Here is a 20,040-nt window from a genome sequence, read left to right on the forward strand (position 1 = left end):
ATTGTTTTATCAAAATAACATTAGGATAATATTAGTCTTAATAATAAAAATGCATATGTGAAGAAGAAGAAGAAAAAAGCAAAATTGGTATTTATGATCTCTGAGCTTTCATTAGGTAGACCTCATTTAATTCTCACATCAATCATGTGATTTCAGTTTTGTTATTTCAGTGTAATAGATAGGGATCCAGAGCCTTGGAGAAGTTAAAGTAACTTTCCATTCTCAGAGGGCCAGTAGGGTGACTTGAGACTAAGCCATTTACCAGAAAATCACATTTGTCACTCTGGCCTCCTTTATCTACTATCTAATATTTTTGTTAATGATGAGCATGTGCAAAAGATACATACCACAAGGTTCCCAATGACCATGACCAACATGAAAACAATAAGGCACATGGTTTGGCCAGCGACCTCCATACAATCCCACATGGTCTCTATCCACTCTCCACACAGCACGCGGAACACGATCAGGAAGGAGTGGAAGAAGTCATTCATGTGCCATCGTGGGAGCGTGCAGTCTTCATTGATCTTGCAGACACATTCTTTGTAGCTCTTACCAAAGAGCTGCATGCCAACCACGGCAAAAATGAAGACGATGATGGCCAACACCAAGGTGAGGTTTCCCAGCGCCCCCACGGAATTGCCAATGATCTTTATTAGCATATTCAGTGTGGGCCAGGATTTTGCCAGCTTGAAAACTCGAAGCTGTAATCAAATGAAAAGATATTCTTAGTGGTAATAGCAATGTAATTTTGGAAGTTAGACATTGCGTTTTATGTCACATTGTAAACCCACACCTGATGAAGAAACTTAAAACATACTAAATGAATTCAACTTCAAATCCAGAAAAAATAGTCTCAATAGTATTAGAATTGTAAATCAAGTTGTATTATTTAAAAACAAAAAATTTTAAGACTCATTTCTGATTTATCAAAAAATACCCCCATGAAAATAAATTGCTACTTTGATTGGAGACATTTTAAAATTTATCAACTAATGTCACATTCAGACTCTATTTTAGAAACTTAAAAGAAATATCAAAACCATTAATTATGTGTTCTTCATAGACCATTATAAGATAAAAGTGAAATAAATTAATTTAATGAAAAAGTAGTCTTCCTTTTAATTTGAAAAATGGTACATATATACTTAATTTCTAATAAAAACGTACATATTTTTAATCTAATTTGTTTTCTATAATTCAGAAAAGTCTTTATACTATTTAAAATGCTGAAGGCATCAAATATTTTTCTAAATCTTGTTCAAAAGAAGTACCTACTAATGTCATAGAGTTGATAAAATCTAAGATTAATTCAGGCCCCAAATTTTTATTTGCATTTATTTACATTCTGTGATGCAAAAAAAATGAACCATGAATTTAAAACATAATTTTAAAAAACACAATATATGCTTTCGAAGTGTTCTTTATATACCATCATTATGAAATGTTTCAACCATTTTTATTTTTCTTTGAAAATAGATTATTCTTGGCTTTAAAGAGAATGCTTATGTATTTTCTTAGGATATCACATATTGATGTAAATTATAGCACCATTATAAAAGCTGAAATAAGTCGTAAATACACATTTCATAATATGTTATTCAAATGAGAGATACGGTGTAAACGTAGTGTATGCAGGTACCAGTCTGAAGGATCGCAGTACAGACAATCCCTCCACATTTGCCAGACCCAGCTCCATTAAACTCAGGCTGACGATAATTCCATCAAAGATATTCCAGCCCTCTTGGAAATAATAGTAGGGATCCATGGCAATGATCTTGAGAACCATTTCTGCTGTGAAGATCCCAGTGAAGACCTAAAGTAAAATAAAGAGCAGCATTTGAATGGCACTGAAAATCACTGGTGCTTCAGGATTTTATGAAGAAGAATGCTAGTGAGTAAAAATTATTTAAATTTTAAATTTAGCATCAATTCAAGTTTAACATTTCCCCCTGCAAGGTAGTAATTTGTTAAGTGGGTTTGGTTCAGTTAACAAATCAACTGGATTTCCAGGAAAAATATAGATGTTAAAACATTTCACCATTCACATTTTAAATTTGATACTGAATAAGAGCTACTGAATTATTACTCTTTTGGTACACTATACTTCCACATGCAAATTTATTTGGGGTTTGGGGTAATAATTTTGTATCAGGAATAAATCTGCATGTTATTGGAAGTTAATAAAAATTAGTTAATATATATATATATATCTTGTTCTAGATTTTGTGTTTTTCTTTAAAAGACAGCATTTTATTTCTATGATTTTATAAACATTCCAGAAACAAGAGTATATTTACCATAAATATTTTATAATAATAATCTTTGATGTGTGTCTCAGAATTAAGGTTAACGAATTAATAGAGCATAGAACTGGAGATTTAATTGAAATCAGCAGGAGTACATACTAGGTATGCATATGCCTAAAATTAAGATCAATAAATTATTTGAGTGGCTAGATAAAAATGTATATTTGATAATATAAAGAAAAACAATGAAACAAAGTCACTGTTTGCTTTTTAACTTAAAACCATAGGTGAAGAAGCACAAGGACATGAAGAGTTATGGAATTACTCTTGCAAGAAGTCTTTTAAAGCACTTCTCTTAATTCTCTGTAAGTTAAGGTTGCATTTTATGATCACAAAGTCAAGTGTACAAAGTAAATCAGATTTTGAAGAAATTCTGTGAAAACAGTATTAAAATTAGTTAATGCTCTAAAATACCGCATTAATTTTAAAAAATCTTGACCCACTCTTATAAAAGTATAATTATAGCTAACATCACATTTTCCTAATCCTAGCAAGATCTAAGGGAAATGGCCATCCCAGAAAACAGCTTAACTGTGGTTAGTCATTTTATGAATGAGAATAACTTACCATGGGATTTTTTTTTTCTGATAGTAATTTTCCCTTGTGAATTTAAGTTCTAACTTACACAAATTTGATTTCTCACATAAAAGTTTCAGAAGTAGCTACTATTTGAACAAGGCACCCTAGTGATAGAAATGCATTAAAGTGAGCTAGATAGTCTCTATTTTAATGATCTTCAAATATCTTTTCCTACAGAAAATCATGAGGTTTTCTTCTCAGGTCTTCTGAAATGACTAATTCTCCTGCATTTAAAAACCTAAACTGCAAATTCATTCTCTCTCATCCAAAACATAATCCTATCACGCAACTTCTCTTTAAAAATATTGTAATTACAATTTGCAATTCAAAATCAAACCTAGATCAATCTGAATGCTTTCAGTTTAGTCCTCCAAATCATTGGGGTTGTTTCTGATATATTTTTGTCTAGATTTAGTATTGTCAGGTTAGCTGGGGAATTTTTTAAGATGAAGAGGTTATCTAACCTATTATGACTGGTGGACTCTTTCTAGCTTTTAGAGGAACTGAGAAAGGATGAGTTTTAAAATGACTGAAACCAAAAAACATGAATTCCCACAAAAACACAGTTTTCTTAGAGAAACTCAGTGGAAATTTGATGTCTGCAGATACTCAAATCTGATCACCCCAATCAGTAGAGAACTGATTGAATTTTTATGTATTGCAAGAATAGGATACAAAAAGGGGGACTTTATTTTAAGACTAAAGGGTTCCCAACTCTTTTGTATTCTTTTGTTATTGCTTCAACCAAAACCTTTATGTCTTCATCTGTAAGTCAGTACGAACTCATTGGAGCAACAATAAGTTAGTCCACAGAAGTTCAAATATATTTGAATGGGCAAACTAGAAACTCCCCACAAAATCTATCATACAATCACCTAAACTGTATAATATAGTTTGAAGATGGCTAAGTGTACATGAAATACTTTCCAACTTTTTCTCTCTATATAAAATATATATTATTTTTCATATGTGTAAATATTATAAAGTTTACGGATATCAAATAAGATTTAATTATAGTCAAATTACTTTGAAAATTAAGCTATGATTTATTGATATATTATTATTAATTATAATAAGGTTTCAGACCACAGTGATATATACAGGTTACAAATTTTCTTATTCTCATAGTTAGATTACTCAAGTCTATTCCCTGACATGTATCTTCTCCATCTTTATGAACCTGTGTCCTCAATACTAACCTAAATTTAATGATGGTTCTATTACCAACAATCTACTAGTCATCGGTTCCCTGTTCCACTCTACTACCTCATTACTTAGGTCACCACCATAAAGTCATGGAATTTTAGAAGTGAGAGGAAATGAAGTCCCCTAGTCCAACACAGTCATTACTTATGTGTTTTAAGAAAACACACTCAAGGATATAAGTGACCTGTTCAGGACCACACAGATAACTAGCATTAACTCTTGGACTAGGATGCAGATTTTGTGCTTTAGTTTAGTGTTTTTCCACTTGGTCATCCTAAAATCCAACATCTATTTATCCTGTGTTTCATACTCAATTGGAAGTCCATAAAACTTCCAATTGGAAGTCCATAAAACCTCAATTTCCTGCTTTATTTTGACAAATTTCCAAAATATTCTTCACCTATTCAGTTTCCCTAACTGACCAATATTCTGGGAAAAACACAAGAGTTAGAGCAGAAATATTTTCCATCAGTATGTCAAAGAAAGGTTCAAGAGGTTAATAGCATATATAAGAGGAAGGAAGCTGTTTAATAAGCACATGCTACATGCCAGGCACAGAGTTAGGTATTTTCACATTACCTCATTCGACCTTCACAACAGCACTCAGAGATGGGTATTAGTACATCCATTTCAACAATTGAAAACAAAGACTCAGATTGTTTGTGACTCTTTTTCAGAACCCATATTTTTAGTAAGCATGGGCTACTATGTTCAAACCCAATTTCACCTGGCTCAAGACCTTGTGTTCTTTCACAAAAATATGCTACCCCAGGCTGCCTTTTGGGATAGAAACAACCAGTGGGTTCTTTATCAAGTGACCACTATGTGAGCACAGTGGGAGATACAAAAGAAAACTGTATCATGACTTCTGCCATAGAGTAATATATAAGAGGTTTGAAAATCCAAACTCAAGGCATAAAATTCAACCATGCTTTAATATGAGAGTATTAGGAGTTAAGAAAAGAATGTTTATATGGACTAATAGTCATGTTAGAGAAGATGTGGCTCAAGTTGGACCTTAAAGAATATGAAGAATTGAGATGAGATGAGTGAGAACATTCCAAATATGAATGCAGAGAACAATGAACAGAAATATTTTGTTACATGTAAATATATAAACATTTGTGTGATATTTGTGCAGCCTAGCTCTCAGAGATGGGCAGATAAGGCTCTTCTGATGGGGCTGTTTTGGCTGTTCAGGCAACAATGGGTATTAATACCAGAAATATTATTTTACTAGTAGTTTTACAATTAAAAAGTCATACTTTGAAAGAAAAAAGTAATAGGGTTTTATATCAAGTTTATATAAGAAATAAAGGAAAAGTAAGCCATAGTATAATATCCCTACCTTTGGAGCCAGAAGGTCACTAGTTTAGGTAATATAAAATTGAAGTGAAGTTGACAGTCCTTCTTAATAAGCCAGGGGAAAGATGACCTTCCAGCTGTGCCCTGACTGCATCTAAAGCAATCCTTGAGCTATGATCTATAAACAGTCATAAATAAAGGACTTGAACAAGTTATATCACTAGAGTAGATAATTCCTAGAATTATTGAGTGAAAAGCATACTTTAATAGACATCAGAAGAAAAGTTCAAAAACAGACAAAAGACAAAAGAGGCAGGGGTGGAGTTACTGGAAAGATGGAGAAATTAAAATAATCAGAAAAAAACCCTCAGCATCACAGATGCTAAAAAGATGGAGAACATGGCAGGTGTTCTCCTGAATCTAATAGTGCAGAAAAGTTGAAGTGACTTATTAAGATACAGATTTATGCAATTGTCTGCCCAGAATTCCTTTCACCCAGTCTGTTGGGAATTCTTCCTCCACTTCCTCAGTGCTGCCATGCTTTCATATTCTGCAAAGGCTGATGAAGCAGAGGTGGGCAGTCACTAAACTATGTCCAACACACTTCTATCATGAAAGTCATTGAATTGGAACTCAAAAAGAGATCTAATCTTTTTTTCCAGTGCAGAAGCTATAAGATGTAAAACCTGTGAGCTGGAGCTGAACACAGTCGGTGTTTGGGCTATATCCAAGAACTTGAGTGAAGCTGTTCCTGAAGTCCAACTGCAAAAGCCCCTTTATAAAGGTGATTCACCTTTTCTTTCCATTCTGTGAGTCAGTCTCCCCACCCCTCCAAGTTGGGTTGAATTGGTAAAGAGGAAGATCTTGATTATATATGTCCACTCTATGTCATACCATCGTGTTGAAACCAGTAGGGAAAAGATGATAGGAGAGAGGTGGAATCAGAGGAAAGAAACTTACACTTTCATGGATTAGACATTTTACTTAAAATCAATGAAATAGGTTTTATTTTTTTATAATTGATTAAGAGACCTTAGTCTCAGAGACATTAAATAATTTTCAAAAAGCCCACAGTTATTAAGAGCCTTAGGACCATGCTGTTTTTGGAGGTGCTATCCTCATTAGGGACTTTCTGTTAAAAAGAAGATGGAGACTTCCAATGCAAAATTGATACGAATAATAAGTTATTTTCTTTGGGCATCTTCTTCAGGCATGAGAGAATGTTTCTAAAAGCACCCTGGATAATCACAATTGGAAGTTCCTGAACCTCAAAACTCTGATCAGATCCCTTGGATCAGAAAGAATTATACTATCGCCTTAGGGCTTAATGGACTGAACAGCATCCATCACCATTCATGACCCTATCAATTCACAAGGTAACAATGTACTCCAGGTATAAAACACTTGCCAGAAACTATAAAGGGAATTGCTTATCATGTACATCTTTATCTGAAACATTTCCAGGTGTTAGGCACTAAAAGTCCATTGAAATAAAATAAACAAAATCGCATATCAATTCGGTTATTAGCTTTTTTTAAGATACAGTCTTAAGTACTAAAATCAGAGTGTTCAATTATAAACAAGAGTCATTTTTATTAGGAAAAGGCATGTGGTATTTTGAAGGTTAAAACTAAGCAAACTGCCTAACACAGAGGGGTTACAGTAGTCATACTTGTATATCCATTTCAAGAATTTTTTTTGCATGTAAATTTAGGAGGAAATGTACATCAACACAAACAAAGATGTATGCTCAAGTAATTTGGATCCAAAATATGGCTAAATTACAAATGCATTTTTGCCAACTAATTTCTTCCACGATTGTCACTTAAGCAATTCATTAGATAGTTTAACTTGAAACAATTATGCCTGCCCCTTCCCTCATTTAAAAGAAATCCAATCCTTGGTCATTCCTCCAATGGACATGATTTCTTTAAAGGTTGTGTGTGTTAATGCTATCGCCTTTCAGACTGATAACCAGGATCCCATGAGTTTTCTGGACAAACATTTTCAGTAAAAAAATACTCTAAAGACTGTGAGGAGTTAAAAACTGTTAGACACCATGATCAATCTGTACCAACATTAGCCTCAACAATCAGCATTGACAGTGGACAAATTTTAGATTGTATATCTGAGATTCTCTGAAACATTCCTTTAGCTGTTTCTTCCTATGAAGAAAGGAGATATAATTTGGGGGGTTCTACACAGCACATATGTCCCCTCACCCCATTTTGTCTATCTCTCCCATCCCTACAAAGGAAATAAGTAAATTTTAAATGAACTTACCAGGTTTCCTACGGTCAATACACTACTGAATTGATCAGTCATAGGGTAGTGTTCCATGGCCATAAAGAGGGTATTTAAGACAATGCAAATAGTGATGGCAAGATCAACAAATGGATCCATGACAATTAAATTTACAAGATGCTTTACTTTTAACCAGGCATCACAGCAATCCCAGATCAAGAACACATTGGCAAATCTATACCAGCATGGTGGACATTTCTGTCTAGACTCTTCAAGTTCTAGGGAGATAACAAAGAAGAGTAGTAAATAATAATAAAAATGAATTATTGTTACTAGTAGATTACATATTGTCTGACAAAATTGATGCTTACTTGGGAGTAGAAGTTCATATTAGCTTAATAAACTTGAGAAGATGGTCCTATTAAATAGTTAGACTTTCTCTTTTAAACACAAAAAATAAACACTTTGAATTTGATCTTTTTTTCCAAAATAACTGATTGAAGAGAAAATTCTGTATTTTCTTTGTCAAAATAAGCATAACAGCAATATTAAATTTAGCAAAAGATTATTGTCTCTTGTAAAAGTGCCTTTTAAAGAATATTGTCTAAATCTATAATCCTCATTAATATGTGTGAACTATTGTTTCCTCTGATTCTCCTCACATGAATGTTGACCTTGTACACAATGAGAACATGTCTTTCTTCTTACTATAGATTCAGAGCCAAATGTACACCACCATTTATTCATATATTTTAGAATTCTAGCTTCATGCATAAACAAATAACTGGTAATTTTAATGAATGAAGTCTGCTACAAAATTATTATGGGACTGTTTGGATATTCAATATGCTAACACGACAAATATGAAATGCAATTGATATTTTCTCAAAAAGCTACATGTCATAATTTATCTATAAGATTGATTTATAAAAGTACAGTACTTATGTAACTTGCTCCAAATTTCAAGAAGTAGGGCCTTGTTTAAAGTGTACACAAGGGAGTAATAGTCGCTGACCATTCCTTTGTGTTAAAACCAACAAGCGTTCATGTCAGCCATCCTTTGGAGGAATATCATGCTTGCTGTGTATGTGGAACATAGAAGAGATAAAGTTTTTAGGGTTCTTCTTGGAATGTTTTGATTTTGTTTCTTACCCTCCATTGTGTTGGTCAGGATGCTGGCTATGCTCATGGCTCTTTGCCTTCCAGAGGAATCCTCCAGCATTTCCATTGAAATCTGGTAAGAACTTAGTCTTCTCTTTCTGACTTCCGTTTCAGTGGTGGTGCCCTGCAAACCAAATACTGATGGCTCAAACCACCCTTTTAAAAAGATAATACAAGAACACATGGCGCTTCTTTGGAAAATCATGCTGCATGCAATTTCAAAATATTGAATTTATTATTATATTATAAACACTTCTTTGAAGAAAATATTACAGATGATACCCAGTTGGATGAAATTATATAAGGCAACTACGTGACAAAATATTTGAATTAACATGTCAGAGTTTTCAGGGAAAATTTTTATAAGCATGCTAAAATACTATTTCAATACCAATTATATTTTCAGCTTATTGCAATGATTAGCAGTCAGATCAATATTCCCCCAAGATAAATACTATGCTTATATAGTCTCAAGGCTGAATTATTTTCTCCGAGGTTATATTGACAACATCAACATATATGGGCCGATTCTTTTCCATGCACAAACACAGATGTACAATGAAATGTGTGTGCTTTCCTGAGATTTCTTCAATTATTTCTATATGCCATCCTACAAGAAATTAACACATGTTATTTTGGAGTCATTTTAAATTGCACTATAATATTGACAGTTGTATGAAAACTGCTCGTTATCAATATATTGGTCATATAATATTTAATTATTTTTAGAATAGGAAATTTTCAGAATACAAATAAATAGGTCATTTTATAATTTTGGGTGAAAGTATCTAATCTATGTCTATAGTAGATTTGATTATCAAAGTGCTTATTATTTTGTGTTGGGAAGTCTACTGAATTTGTAGGTTTGGATTTCATTCCAGACTCTAAAAATTAAGTTCTTTTAACCTAAAGCATTTGAAAGGTAATGGTTGCATACAATTCAATTTGTTCTCAAGATTCTATTGTTCTCCATTCATGTATTATTTTAAAGTACTTTCATTTTGGGGAAACAGGCTAAACTGCCCAGGCCTTGATCATTTTGAATTGATGTATGATGTCAGTAGCAGCTAGTTTATCTATTATCACCTCTGGCTGAAGTTGTCCAGTAGGTGACGTTAGAGCTGATGGTCCACCCACCAAGGAAACCACACCATTGCAATCCACAGTGCTGTGCATCTTCCCATTTGCTGGAAGCCCTGGCACCATCCTGGATGACATACTGGCCTGACTAACGTTACTGTTGCGTCGTTCTCCATGTCTGTGAGGCACAAACAGTGAGTCTCTCCTGCTCTCGCTGTCTTCAAATGTGCTGTGCTCATCGTCAGCAAAGTCATTTTCAGATCCAACATCCTTTGCCCGACCTCTGAAGCTGAAAATGCTAGTTTTGCTATTGCGTCTTGGGGAAAACAGGGAGCCACGGATACTCAACAGAGACTGAGGAGAAAGCAAGAAAGAAAGGAATTGGGAGCAAGGGGTGGGGTAGGACACAGTTATTTAATAAATAGTGTAGAAATTATTTGTTTATGCGTTGGAGTAATCTTGCTCATAAATATAGGCAACCAGGTTTACAGGGAACATGTGATTTGATATTTTTATTAATGACCATAAGAAAATATAAGTGTTGTTCTGGCTAAGAATCCTGATTTGCAATTTACCAAGTGCACAACTTCTCTCTAGAATGAGAGATTATGTAACCATGCTACAATAGGTAAGGGTTCAGATGCTGGAGAGGATAAATGATTCTTTTTTGGGTACAAGTAGCACTATGATCTGAAGGGTTTGTAACTTGGAAAATAGGTTTTGGCTCAAGGGAGATTGTTGGTTTGAATTTTAAATACTTGTATCATTCATTTTATGTTTTGATAATTATAGTATTGAAAAAATACCATTATCTTTCCACTCTCTTTTCTGGATTCTAAACTGAAGATCTGTGGATCTGATTCTATTCACATAGGAATAAGTCACAAAACTTTACCTAAATGCTGTCTTCTAAGTTTCCTAACAGTTTCTCAAATGGCAACCAACGACTCACTTTATTTGAGAGACAAAATGTCATACCAGACACAGTTGAGAGGATTTTCTAAACTATCACATGCATTACTATTCTTATTTAAAATTTAACACCAGCTTAAAGAAATAAGACATATAACATGACTTTACCAAAAAGGGTGATAGGGTGATGTAGAATATAGCTTATTCCTCTGACTTCACTTCAATAATTTAATTATAATGAAAAGAACTAGTTGATTAGAAGTGATTTTTTTTTTTTTTTTTAGTCTTGGAGATGAAACCCATGGTCTCACACAGGTTATGCAAGAATACTGCCACTGAACTACATCCCCAGCCCATAAAAATGTTTTTATTACTGATATTCATAAATAAATCAAGTAATTAATTTTTTAATACCAGAAAATGAGGATTTAGCTTAATGTTCTTTCTTTAACTTTTTGAGTGAATTTGAAACTAGCAGCATCAAATAACTGTGTTTATTGTACTCTTGGTGACAGTTTTCAAAAACGTCTGTATTTGTTGTACAGATTATTTGTTTACTTCCCTATTAATGCTGACATTCCTCGTTGCTCCCTCTGCTTGGTCTCCCATCCCCTTTCCTACTTCTTTTCGCAGTCGGGCTATGTACCTACACACTCACACAGATGTATGCATACATATGTGTATGCCAGCAGCAAACGTTCTTCCACATTTCCTTTCTTCAGTGTAAAAGCACTTAAAATACTTTTAGTGGAAAAACATAGGAAAAGAAGACTCTATCAGATTATTTTTGGTCTCTCTGCCTAATTAGGCAAGGCTGATATTCTTAGGTCCCGTTTTTAGCTTTATTTTTTATGGCTTTTCCCAGACTCCAAAGCAGCAGAATAATTTTATTGCTCTCTATCCCAGTGATATTCTTGAGAGATATTATTCACCACAAAGTGCTCTATTTCTTTGGATTTGGTTAAATTCTCCACAGGAACCAGTAACTTTTAGCATGTCTAACCTGAGGCTGTGTCTCTGTGATACTCAGTTCTACAGAAGTGTCTACCTAATGCTAAATAGTAGTGAAACTGACTTCTTATCAAAGCAATCAGGAGATTAAAACCTCCCCATTAATAAACAGTACTAATATGTTAGTCTCTTCACTCAATTTAAATTATCAATATATTATTGGTTCTTCAGAACTAGCGTTTTGAAACTTTATGTTTGAATCTCTTTGAGTGTTTAAAAATATATATTTTTAGACCTCATCTTCTTGGAAGTGTGATTGAGAAAATAGGTGCTATAATTTAAACATGTGTCTCAAAAGTTCAGGCATTGCTTAAATGTTTACAGCAGCAAAAATCCACAAATTAGGGAATCAGACCTGATGCCAGTCAAGAGATGAATGAATCAAGAAAACATGGCATATACACACAATGGAGTCTTACTCAGTCATAAAGAATAAAATAATGGCATTTGTCACTAAACAGATGGAAATGGAGAACATCATGCTAAGTGAAATAAACCAAATTCAGAGAATCCATGGTTGAATATTTTCTCTCATATATGAAAGTTAGCGCAAAACAAGGGAAATGTGGTGGTGGGGGGATTGGATATCATAAATACATAAAGAAAATCAGTGCAGTAGAAGAAGGAGATCAAAAGGGAGGGAGAAAGGAAGGATAGAAAAGGGGAGGAAATACTAAATGAACTTAACAAAATCATGTTATATGCATATAGAAATGTATCATAGGGAATTTCATCTGTATGCATATGTAGAAAGTACCTACCAAAAATAAATAAATAAAGGAGTGAAAAGAAGATCAATAGAGTAGAGGAAGGAGAATAGGGGGAGGAGTAGGAGATGAAATTTGGGGGAAATAAGAACTGAAATCAAATTTCTTGCATGAATGCTTTTGTCAAATAAACCCAACTACTACGTATAACTGTGCTGCTTTAATAAAAAGTAATTCATGCGTTGGAACCTTAATTCTTCAATGTGGCTATGTGGAGATGGGACCTAGAGGGAAGTAGTTGGGTTATGGGGGCAGAACTGTAATAACTAGATTGATGCTTTTCTTGTGGGAATAGGTTAGCTGTCACCAGAGTTGGGCCCCTTTTTTCTCTTCTGTATGCATCCATTTGCCCTTCAACTCACAAGACCTTCACTGGAAGTTGAGCAGATGTCCAAGTCATGCTCTTGGACTTCCTAGCTTCCTGAACATGAGTCAAAATACACCTCTTTTATTTGTAAATTATCCAGGCTTCAACTAGTCTATTATAGCAACATAAAACAGACTAAGCCAGTTGGAGATAGGATTCAGAGATCTGAATTTTTACCACACATTCTAGGTGATTCTAAATGCAGATGGACCTCACTCTACATTTAGAGAAATACAGTCTCATCTTATATTATCTTATCTCTTATATTAATCCTTTGGATGGTTCAGTGTAATCATCTTAATTCACTTATGTTATAAAACCTTCTCTGAAAATTGAAAATCACCTGTGTAATATTGGTTGGGAGTATTTGATATGTTTTCACATCTATAACATATCTGGTGCATGCCTTTAATTTGCATGTTTTTATGTTGGGGTATTTTCAGAGGCGTTCCAGATCTTTCAGTTTATTTGAAACTTCTATTCACTCTTTGGAAAGTATAATAATGGGTGTGAGCACAGCTTTCAAGGCAACAGAGACCAAAAAAGAAGATAGCAAAAATAGTATTCAGAGAAAATAAACCAAAAATAACACACTAGAAGATGCAACCGACTGAAGGGAATACCCACAGCTGTGGAACCCTTTCTCAGAGAAAAAAGCTTTTATGCTGAACAGAGGCCATCTCTCTCTGCCTCAGGCTTGCAAAGAAGGAAGTTACAGGGATTAAATTTTTTTTTTACCTGTTCTAAGAAAGTAAAAACTTGTTCCTAATTTTCAAGAGCAAAATAAAATTCAGAATTAAGGCTGTATGACACAATCCTGCCAGTAGGGTTAGACCCAAAGTGGGTTGGGAAAAGCCAAGAAGAAAGAAGATGGAGGAAATTTCAAGATGTTCTAGTAGAAACATGTGAAATGAATATTTGTTGGAAATACTTACATAGCATTTTAAGTTAAATGTATATATTTTTCATTACCTCTATTAAGTAAATAACTGTATTTGATTTTAACTGCAAAACCTCTGGTTTAAAATAAAATGCCTCGGTATTCTCAAGCAACATAGCAAAGTCTTTGGGGACATTTAGTTTCCACTCTCATCTTTAAATACTTTTTCATTTTTCATCATGACTATGTATTATTTATTTAAAAATAAAATAATACAACAAATGTAAAGTGACACTTAAAATTTACATTAGTAGAGGATAAAGTGCCCATCATTTATGGCCTCTCTGCTTTGACATTTTTCATGGATGTATTTGTTTTAAACAGTATGCCCTGTCCATCTTGTGCAAGGATTCTTGTTCCTACCAGAGAGGGTCCTTTTCTGTTTACAAAGTCAGAACTGTAAATTGCTTGTGACTTTTTCCTGCCTATGAGTCGTGTTAATGCCTTCTCCCTGTCTTTACTGGGATTTATAAATTCAATACTAATTGGTTATGTCTTTTGCTTTTGAAATTCTATCTATCTATCTATCTATCTATCTATCTATCTATCTATCTATCTATCTATTTAGCTATCTATCTACCTACCTACCTACCTATAAATGTAAAATGAGCTACATATGCCATATGTGAATACTGATTCTCTTTTCAGTGTTAAACCTGCTTCCAGCTAACTTCCCTCTTCCATCACCTTCTATCAGCTGGGTGAGCCCCAGCAGCTCAGGCCTCCCAACTGCTATTTGAGCATCACAGGTGTGCTGCCACACTAGGGTCTTGCACTTTCATCAGCTTGGAACGTTGTTCCATCAGACAGCTACCTCCTTTTCCTCCTCTAATTCTTAGCCAAAATGTCTCTTTCACAAGGTAGACTTCCTAAACCACCCTATTGAAAATTTTACTTCCAATCATTACTCTTGTTCCCATCATATTGCTTTAATCTTTTCCCATAGCATTTATTGCCTTCTAGCATCGTGTTTAGCTTATTCGTTTCGTTGATTGCTTGTTAAACTTTAGAATAAAATTCTATGAAGTCAGTGAATTGAATTTCTTTGTTAATTGAGGTATATCCAGGATCACTATTCCTGCTACATGGAAAGCAAAAATAAATTTTTGTTGTTTGACTAAATAAACTAATTGATAAGAGAAATAATACTATTTCAAAAGCACATAAATAGGCTCATGTAAATATTACCATTATGCATATACATTTATAATTGAGTAACTCAAGTTTTTTAGCTTCTTCATTTGAAATTCACTCATCCATCTTAATAAGAGACTTTTTCTTTGTTACATAGAATTTCCATACATTGCTTTATACTCTGTAACCTTCTAAGGCATGGAGAAAATTTCAAAGTACAAGTGACTTGACCAAGGTCCATAACTAGTTTGGAATTGAAAATTTAACACAAACATTCATACCATCAATCATTTATTTTATATTGTAAAATGCTCCTAATTCTAATCACTCCCAAGAGTTTTAAGAATGCCAAAATATCAAGGGCGATTCTTTTATTTTTTTCCCTCTACTGGGTATGGAAGTCTCACATGTTAAGCAAGTGTTCTACCACTGGTAGAACATCCCTAACCCTACCAAATTTTAAAATTCTGTGACAGGGTCTTGTTAAATTGCCCCAGTTGGCCTAAAACTGGCCATCCTCCTGCTTCAGCCTCACAAGAAGCTGTTTTTACAGTCTGCATATAGCTAAGGGTGACTCTTTAATTCAAAAAATTTTTGTCTGAGAAACTGACTTCCCTACAGGGCTTCAGATGGATCCCAAAAGTGTTACACTGATTAAATACCATATTTTACATTTGTATTATGTGAGAGAGTACTAGTTAGCCCTAACTGTACTTATCATAGAACAATTTACTCTTTATATGAAGGAATCTATAGGATGTATTAACAACAAAGAATTGAAACTATTTTTTTCCTATTTGACTTGAAAATATGTTAAAGGATTGTGCAGGGGGCATTAAATTAAGGGGAAAAAAGCGACTGCTTTCAATGTCATCTCTTCAGAAGCATTTAGGCCATAATTTCATTTTAATTTATCATGGCATGACCCCAGGCCAGCGTAATGGAGACTGCCTGCAATACAATTCTCCCATCAAAGAATAAAGGCAAAAGCAAAATCCAGAGACATTTCTTTTCAAAATTCATGCACCTGTTACAGTCATAGCCTCAGATGATAAAGGCAGACACCCACACATGAAAAAGATCAGGTTTTCTGAGGTCTCAAAATGAAAAAGTCTAATAAGAGTTTCCAAAACTGTCCAACTGAAAAGTCTGATAAGCAGGTTGTACCAAAAAAAAAAAAAAAAAAAAAAAAAAAAAAAAAAAAAAAAAAGAGAAAAAGAAAAAGCCGATTAAGATATGGTCTCAAAATCATGAAAATGTTTAAAGAGGATTACCTTGAAAGTTATTAGTGGTTTAATTTTAAAAAATCCCTTTTATAGAATTTATGGTAAGAATTTAAATAACTGTATTAAATGTTAGAAACCTGTCACTCAAGTTAAATATGACAAAGATGCACCAAAATGAAATATGGCAATTAGAAGGCAAATCAATGACAAAACAGGTCGGAGTTCCCAAGAGACATCTGTACCTGATGAGGGGAGCAGAACTTCTTGTCACCAGTCAACCGGTTTCCATCCATGGAGAAAAGAAAGCTTCTTCTTTTGACACTGTCTTCTGATTCAGACTTTGGAAACCTGTCTCCTTCTCTGTTTCCATCGAGATGCTCCCTCTGTCGTCTTTTCTTCCTCCGATTCCTCCACTCCTTGGCACTTTTGGAGCTTAACTTTGATGCTTCTGAAGAACTTTCCAAGAGCTCTCCCAAGCCACCTATTCCACTGAAATCTCTTGAAGCTGCCGATGCAGCTGCGACTGCCTGTGTAAGACAGAACCAGGCATTGCTCAGATGTGTAACTTGGAAGCCAGTGAGCTACGATTCAAGTGTTGTCATTTGAGACTACTAACTCTATGTGTAAATTATGGCTTCTGGGCCTTTTATTTTGCTTTGCCAGGAGATTTTACTTAAAAATGACCCTTGTGTGATAAACAGCATAAATCCATATGGTAGTCTATACAATAAGGCAAGTAAAGTTTGCCCTTGTTCATCTGTATTGAGATCAATTTCAGTTTAGGGGACATTTGCTCTTGTAAAGTGTTGTCTGTATCTTCAACACTTTAAAAGTAAATGCTTTCTTAGTAGTAGTTGCTCCCCTGATCACTATTTCATTTTTGCCATTTGGATTATTTCTCAATATGTAATTGTCCTTTAAATCCAAGACAAAAGACTTTCTTTTTTGTGAACTCAAAACATTTATAGTATCTACCATTTTACCTCTAGATGATAATAGTGGGAATGTATTGGCTAGTTTTCCCCCATCACTTATTTGAATTACATTTAGGACTATAGTTCACATCTCTGGGGTCATGTTAATTTTAGAGAATTTATTGTATATCTCTTTTTGTTCTAAAATGTAAACGTTTACAATTTATTATTATTGTTATTAATTATTATTATTATAGATTAACATATTAGTAAGTAAATGCCTGAAAGTTTTTTCAAGAGATTATGAGAATTTCCTCAAATATTTTCTGGCTACATTTCAGTTGTAAGCATTGCTAAGCAACTTGAATTTCTGTACTGGCTAGTGAAACACAGCCAGCTCTGAGGTTAACATGGCAAATGTTTTGTACTTTCTTCTATATTAAGAATATGTTTAGACTGGAAATGATTCAGCCATGACTTAGAGAGGATATGAAACAATATGATGTATATCAAAGCTGAATTCTCATTATGTTCCAGTTTTTAAACAAAACCAGAGAAGTGGAAGTAATTAAGTTATGGAAACACTGGTTAAAATTTTCACATTACTAAATACAAACAACTCTAATTTATCTACCATTTTGTGTGTCTTTCCCATGAACTGTAAGTTAGATGGGAATTTTGTCATTGTTTCTATACACAGTGCCTGGTATGTAACCTGACATAAAAGGTGCTCAGTAAATTTTTGTTACATAAAGACTTCAAAAGCAACTTATTGTCAATTTTCCCAGACACTGGCAGTAGGGGGGATGTGGGGAGACACGTGAGCCCTGACTTTTCAAGATCTCATAAAAGAGGACAGTTTGTAAAGAATGGTCTATAGAATAGCAACACATTTTAGGAAGGGATAAAGGTAAAACCCCATTCATTCAATCTCAGAAACACTTTGTGCTTTATTTCTTTCTTGCTGAAAAGAAACAAATCCTCCTAAGCAGTTTTTATTTCTGAATGTCATCTCAAATGAAATAAAAAATGTTTTGAAAGTAAAAGAGCTATCCCACGGATTCTCTAAAATTAACGTGACCTCAGAGGAGCTAACTGTAGTACTAAATATGGTGCTTTTTAAATTGATGTGTTGAACTCAGCAACACATGAAATGTAACACGGATATTTTTCTATGTTGAGTGCTGTATTCACATGGAAAACTTGGATCAAAGACTTGATATAGGACAATGCCTAGAATTTAAATACTAATTTGCAATTCAGATATTTATAAAATTGCATAGCATTAGGCAACTTTCTTTGTGACTCTTGATTGTCACTAATACTTCTAATATCATCCATGGCAAAAAGATGAGAAATACTAAAGATCTTTTATTACATGACTGCATAAGTATAACAAGGTAAATAAATGAAGCACTTGTCTCTACCAAGTTATGGTCACAAAGTGCTTGATCCATAGAGGTGCATAATATATGCCATTTGTTGAAGGAGCCAACAAATGTCAACATGTACCCTTTATTTTAGTCAAACGTGACCCTAATTCTCCTTTCTCCATTGTACAGACACATGCACTCAACACAGAGAACTATCATTTATCAACTTGTTTGTCCCTAGAAACAAAGGAAGTGTTGGTACTATTCCTTTACCGTAATCCTGAAATTCATGTTCATTTAAATCACGTCTGGAATTTGTTTTGCATAAGACATCATTTCCCTATCTATTTTCAGTAGCAGTTCAAATAACTAAAAACCAAAACAGGTTTTTAAGGCAACAAAGGTAACCTCCGACACAACACATTTTCTCTGTCACTCATCAACTCACATCTGTCACTAGTTCCACTTCCAGAGATTTGCCGATTCCCCCTGAAAGGCAGATGTTTCCTGTCATCTATAGTGTCTGTGTACCTGCAACACCGCCAACGTCCTGCTTATTTAAAATAATAGTGATTCTTTCACAACCAACTTCCTGAATTCTTGTTGTAACAAATAACAAATTAGTGCTTAATACTTCCACAGGTAAGCACATTTTCTTATTACATTTCTCTGTGGCTCAAAATAGGCTCTAAAACTTCCCATGTCTGTGTGTCCTTAAAAAAAAAAAATTAATACCTATTTCATTAAACGTAAAACTCAGTTAAATCCCACTGAAAACCATGAGACATTCAGTATACCTGTTTCAATTTGACCTCTGATTATATCGGATCTCTTAAATGCCATTATTTCTAGTTTTGTCCTACAGCTTACTCCTAAATATTTTTCAGTCAGATTTATGTAGATTGCAATGCAATATGCTAAAGTTGGTCACTGTTTGGCATTTAAAGATCATAAATGCTAAACACAATTTCAGTGATCTCCAGCGAAGTATTTATTTCCTTGTAGGATTGGTCTTTTTCCATCTTTCAGAGTTGCATTTGATTTGTGAATCCCCTGAGCTATACGTGTCATGTTTTCATGTCTCCACAATGATTAAAACTACACAGGAACCCTCAATGATATTAAATAAAATGGAAGTGATGCTAGACTTCGTGAAGTCATTAGCTAGGGAGTCAGTACTGAAGAGTCAGAGGTGGTGAGCAAGATTTAGACTACATTGCAGTATGATTAATTCCAGGAGTGCACTAAGTCTTTCTAGCTCCCTCTTCCCTCCAGCACTAGTTTTGCTTCTAACTCCCTCCTCTAGTTTCAACACTGGCTGTCCACCAGTCATTGTGACCTGTGTTATCAATAAGGAACTAAAATTGATTTCTTACTGTGCTATCCCAATAAATATTAAAACATTTTTCCTGGGATCAACTTAAATGTTCTAAAGGAAAAGCTGAGTCAAATCAAGATTTGGTCACTGGAATCTAATAAATGATTATTAAATACATAGAATTAATGTAGTTT

The 20,040-nt window shown here is 34.0% G+C and overlaps 1 protein-coding gene across 2 annotated transcripts in view; it reads right to left on the reverse strand.

Moving 5' to 3' along the window:
* Scn3a (sodium voltage-gated channel alpha subunit 3) overlaps window positions 1–20,040 on the reverse strand; it is an 82,045-nt gene that overhangs the window by 41,221 nt on the left and 20,784 nt on the right. For both annotated transcript variants that reach the window (XM_047544858.1, XM_047544859.1), the window contains exons 10-15: window positions 16,484–16,764; window positions 9,891–10,238; window positions 8,796–8,928; window positions 7,683–7,921; window positions 1,643–1,816; window positions 348–704 (exon numbers count right to left, since the gene is read on the reverse strand). In XM_047544858.1, coding sequence (XP_047400814.1) covers window positions 348–704; window positions 1,643–1,816; window positions 7,683–7,921; window positions 8,796–8,928; window positions 9,891–10,238; window positions 16,484–16,764 — 1,532 coding nt within the window. The remainder of the gene's footprint in view (window positions 1–347; window positions 705–1,642; window positions 1,817–7,682; window positions 7,922–8,795; window positions 8,929–9,890; window positions 10,239–16,483; window positions 16,765–20,040) is intronic.

This window comes from Sciurus carolinensis, chromosome 3 (assembly GCF_902686445.1).
Source record: "Sciurus carolinensis chromosome 3, mSciCar1.2, whole genome shotgun sequence".
Taxonomy (NCBI): domain Eukaryota; kingdom Metazoa; phylum Chordata; class Mammalia; order Rodentia; family Sciuridae; genus Sciurus; species Sciurus carolinensis.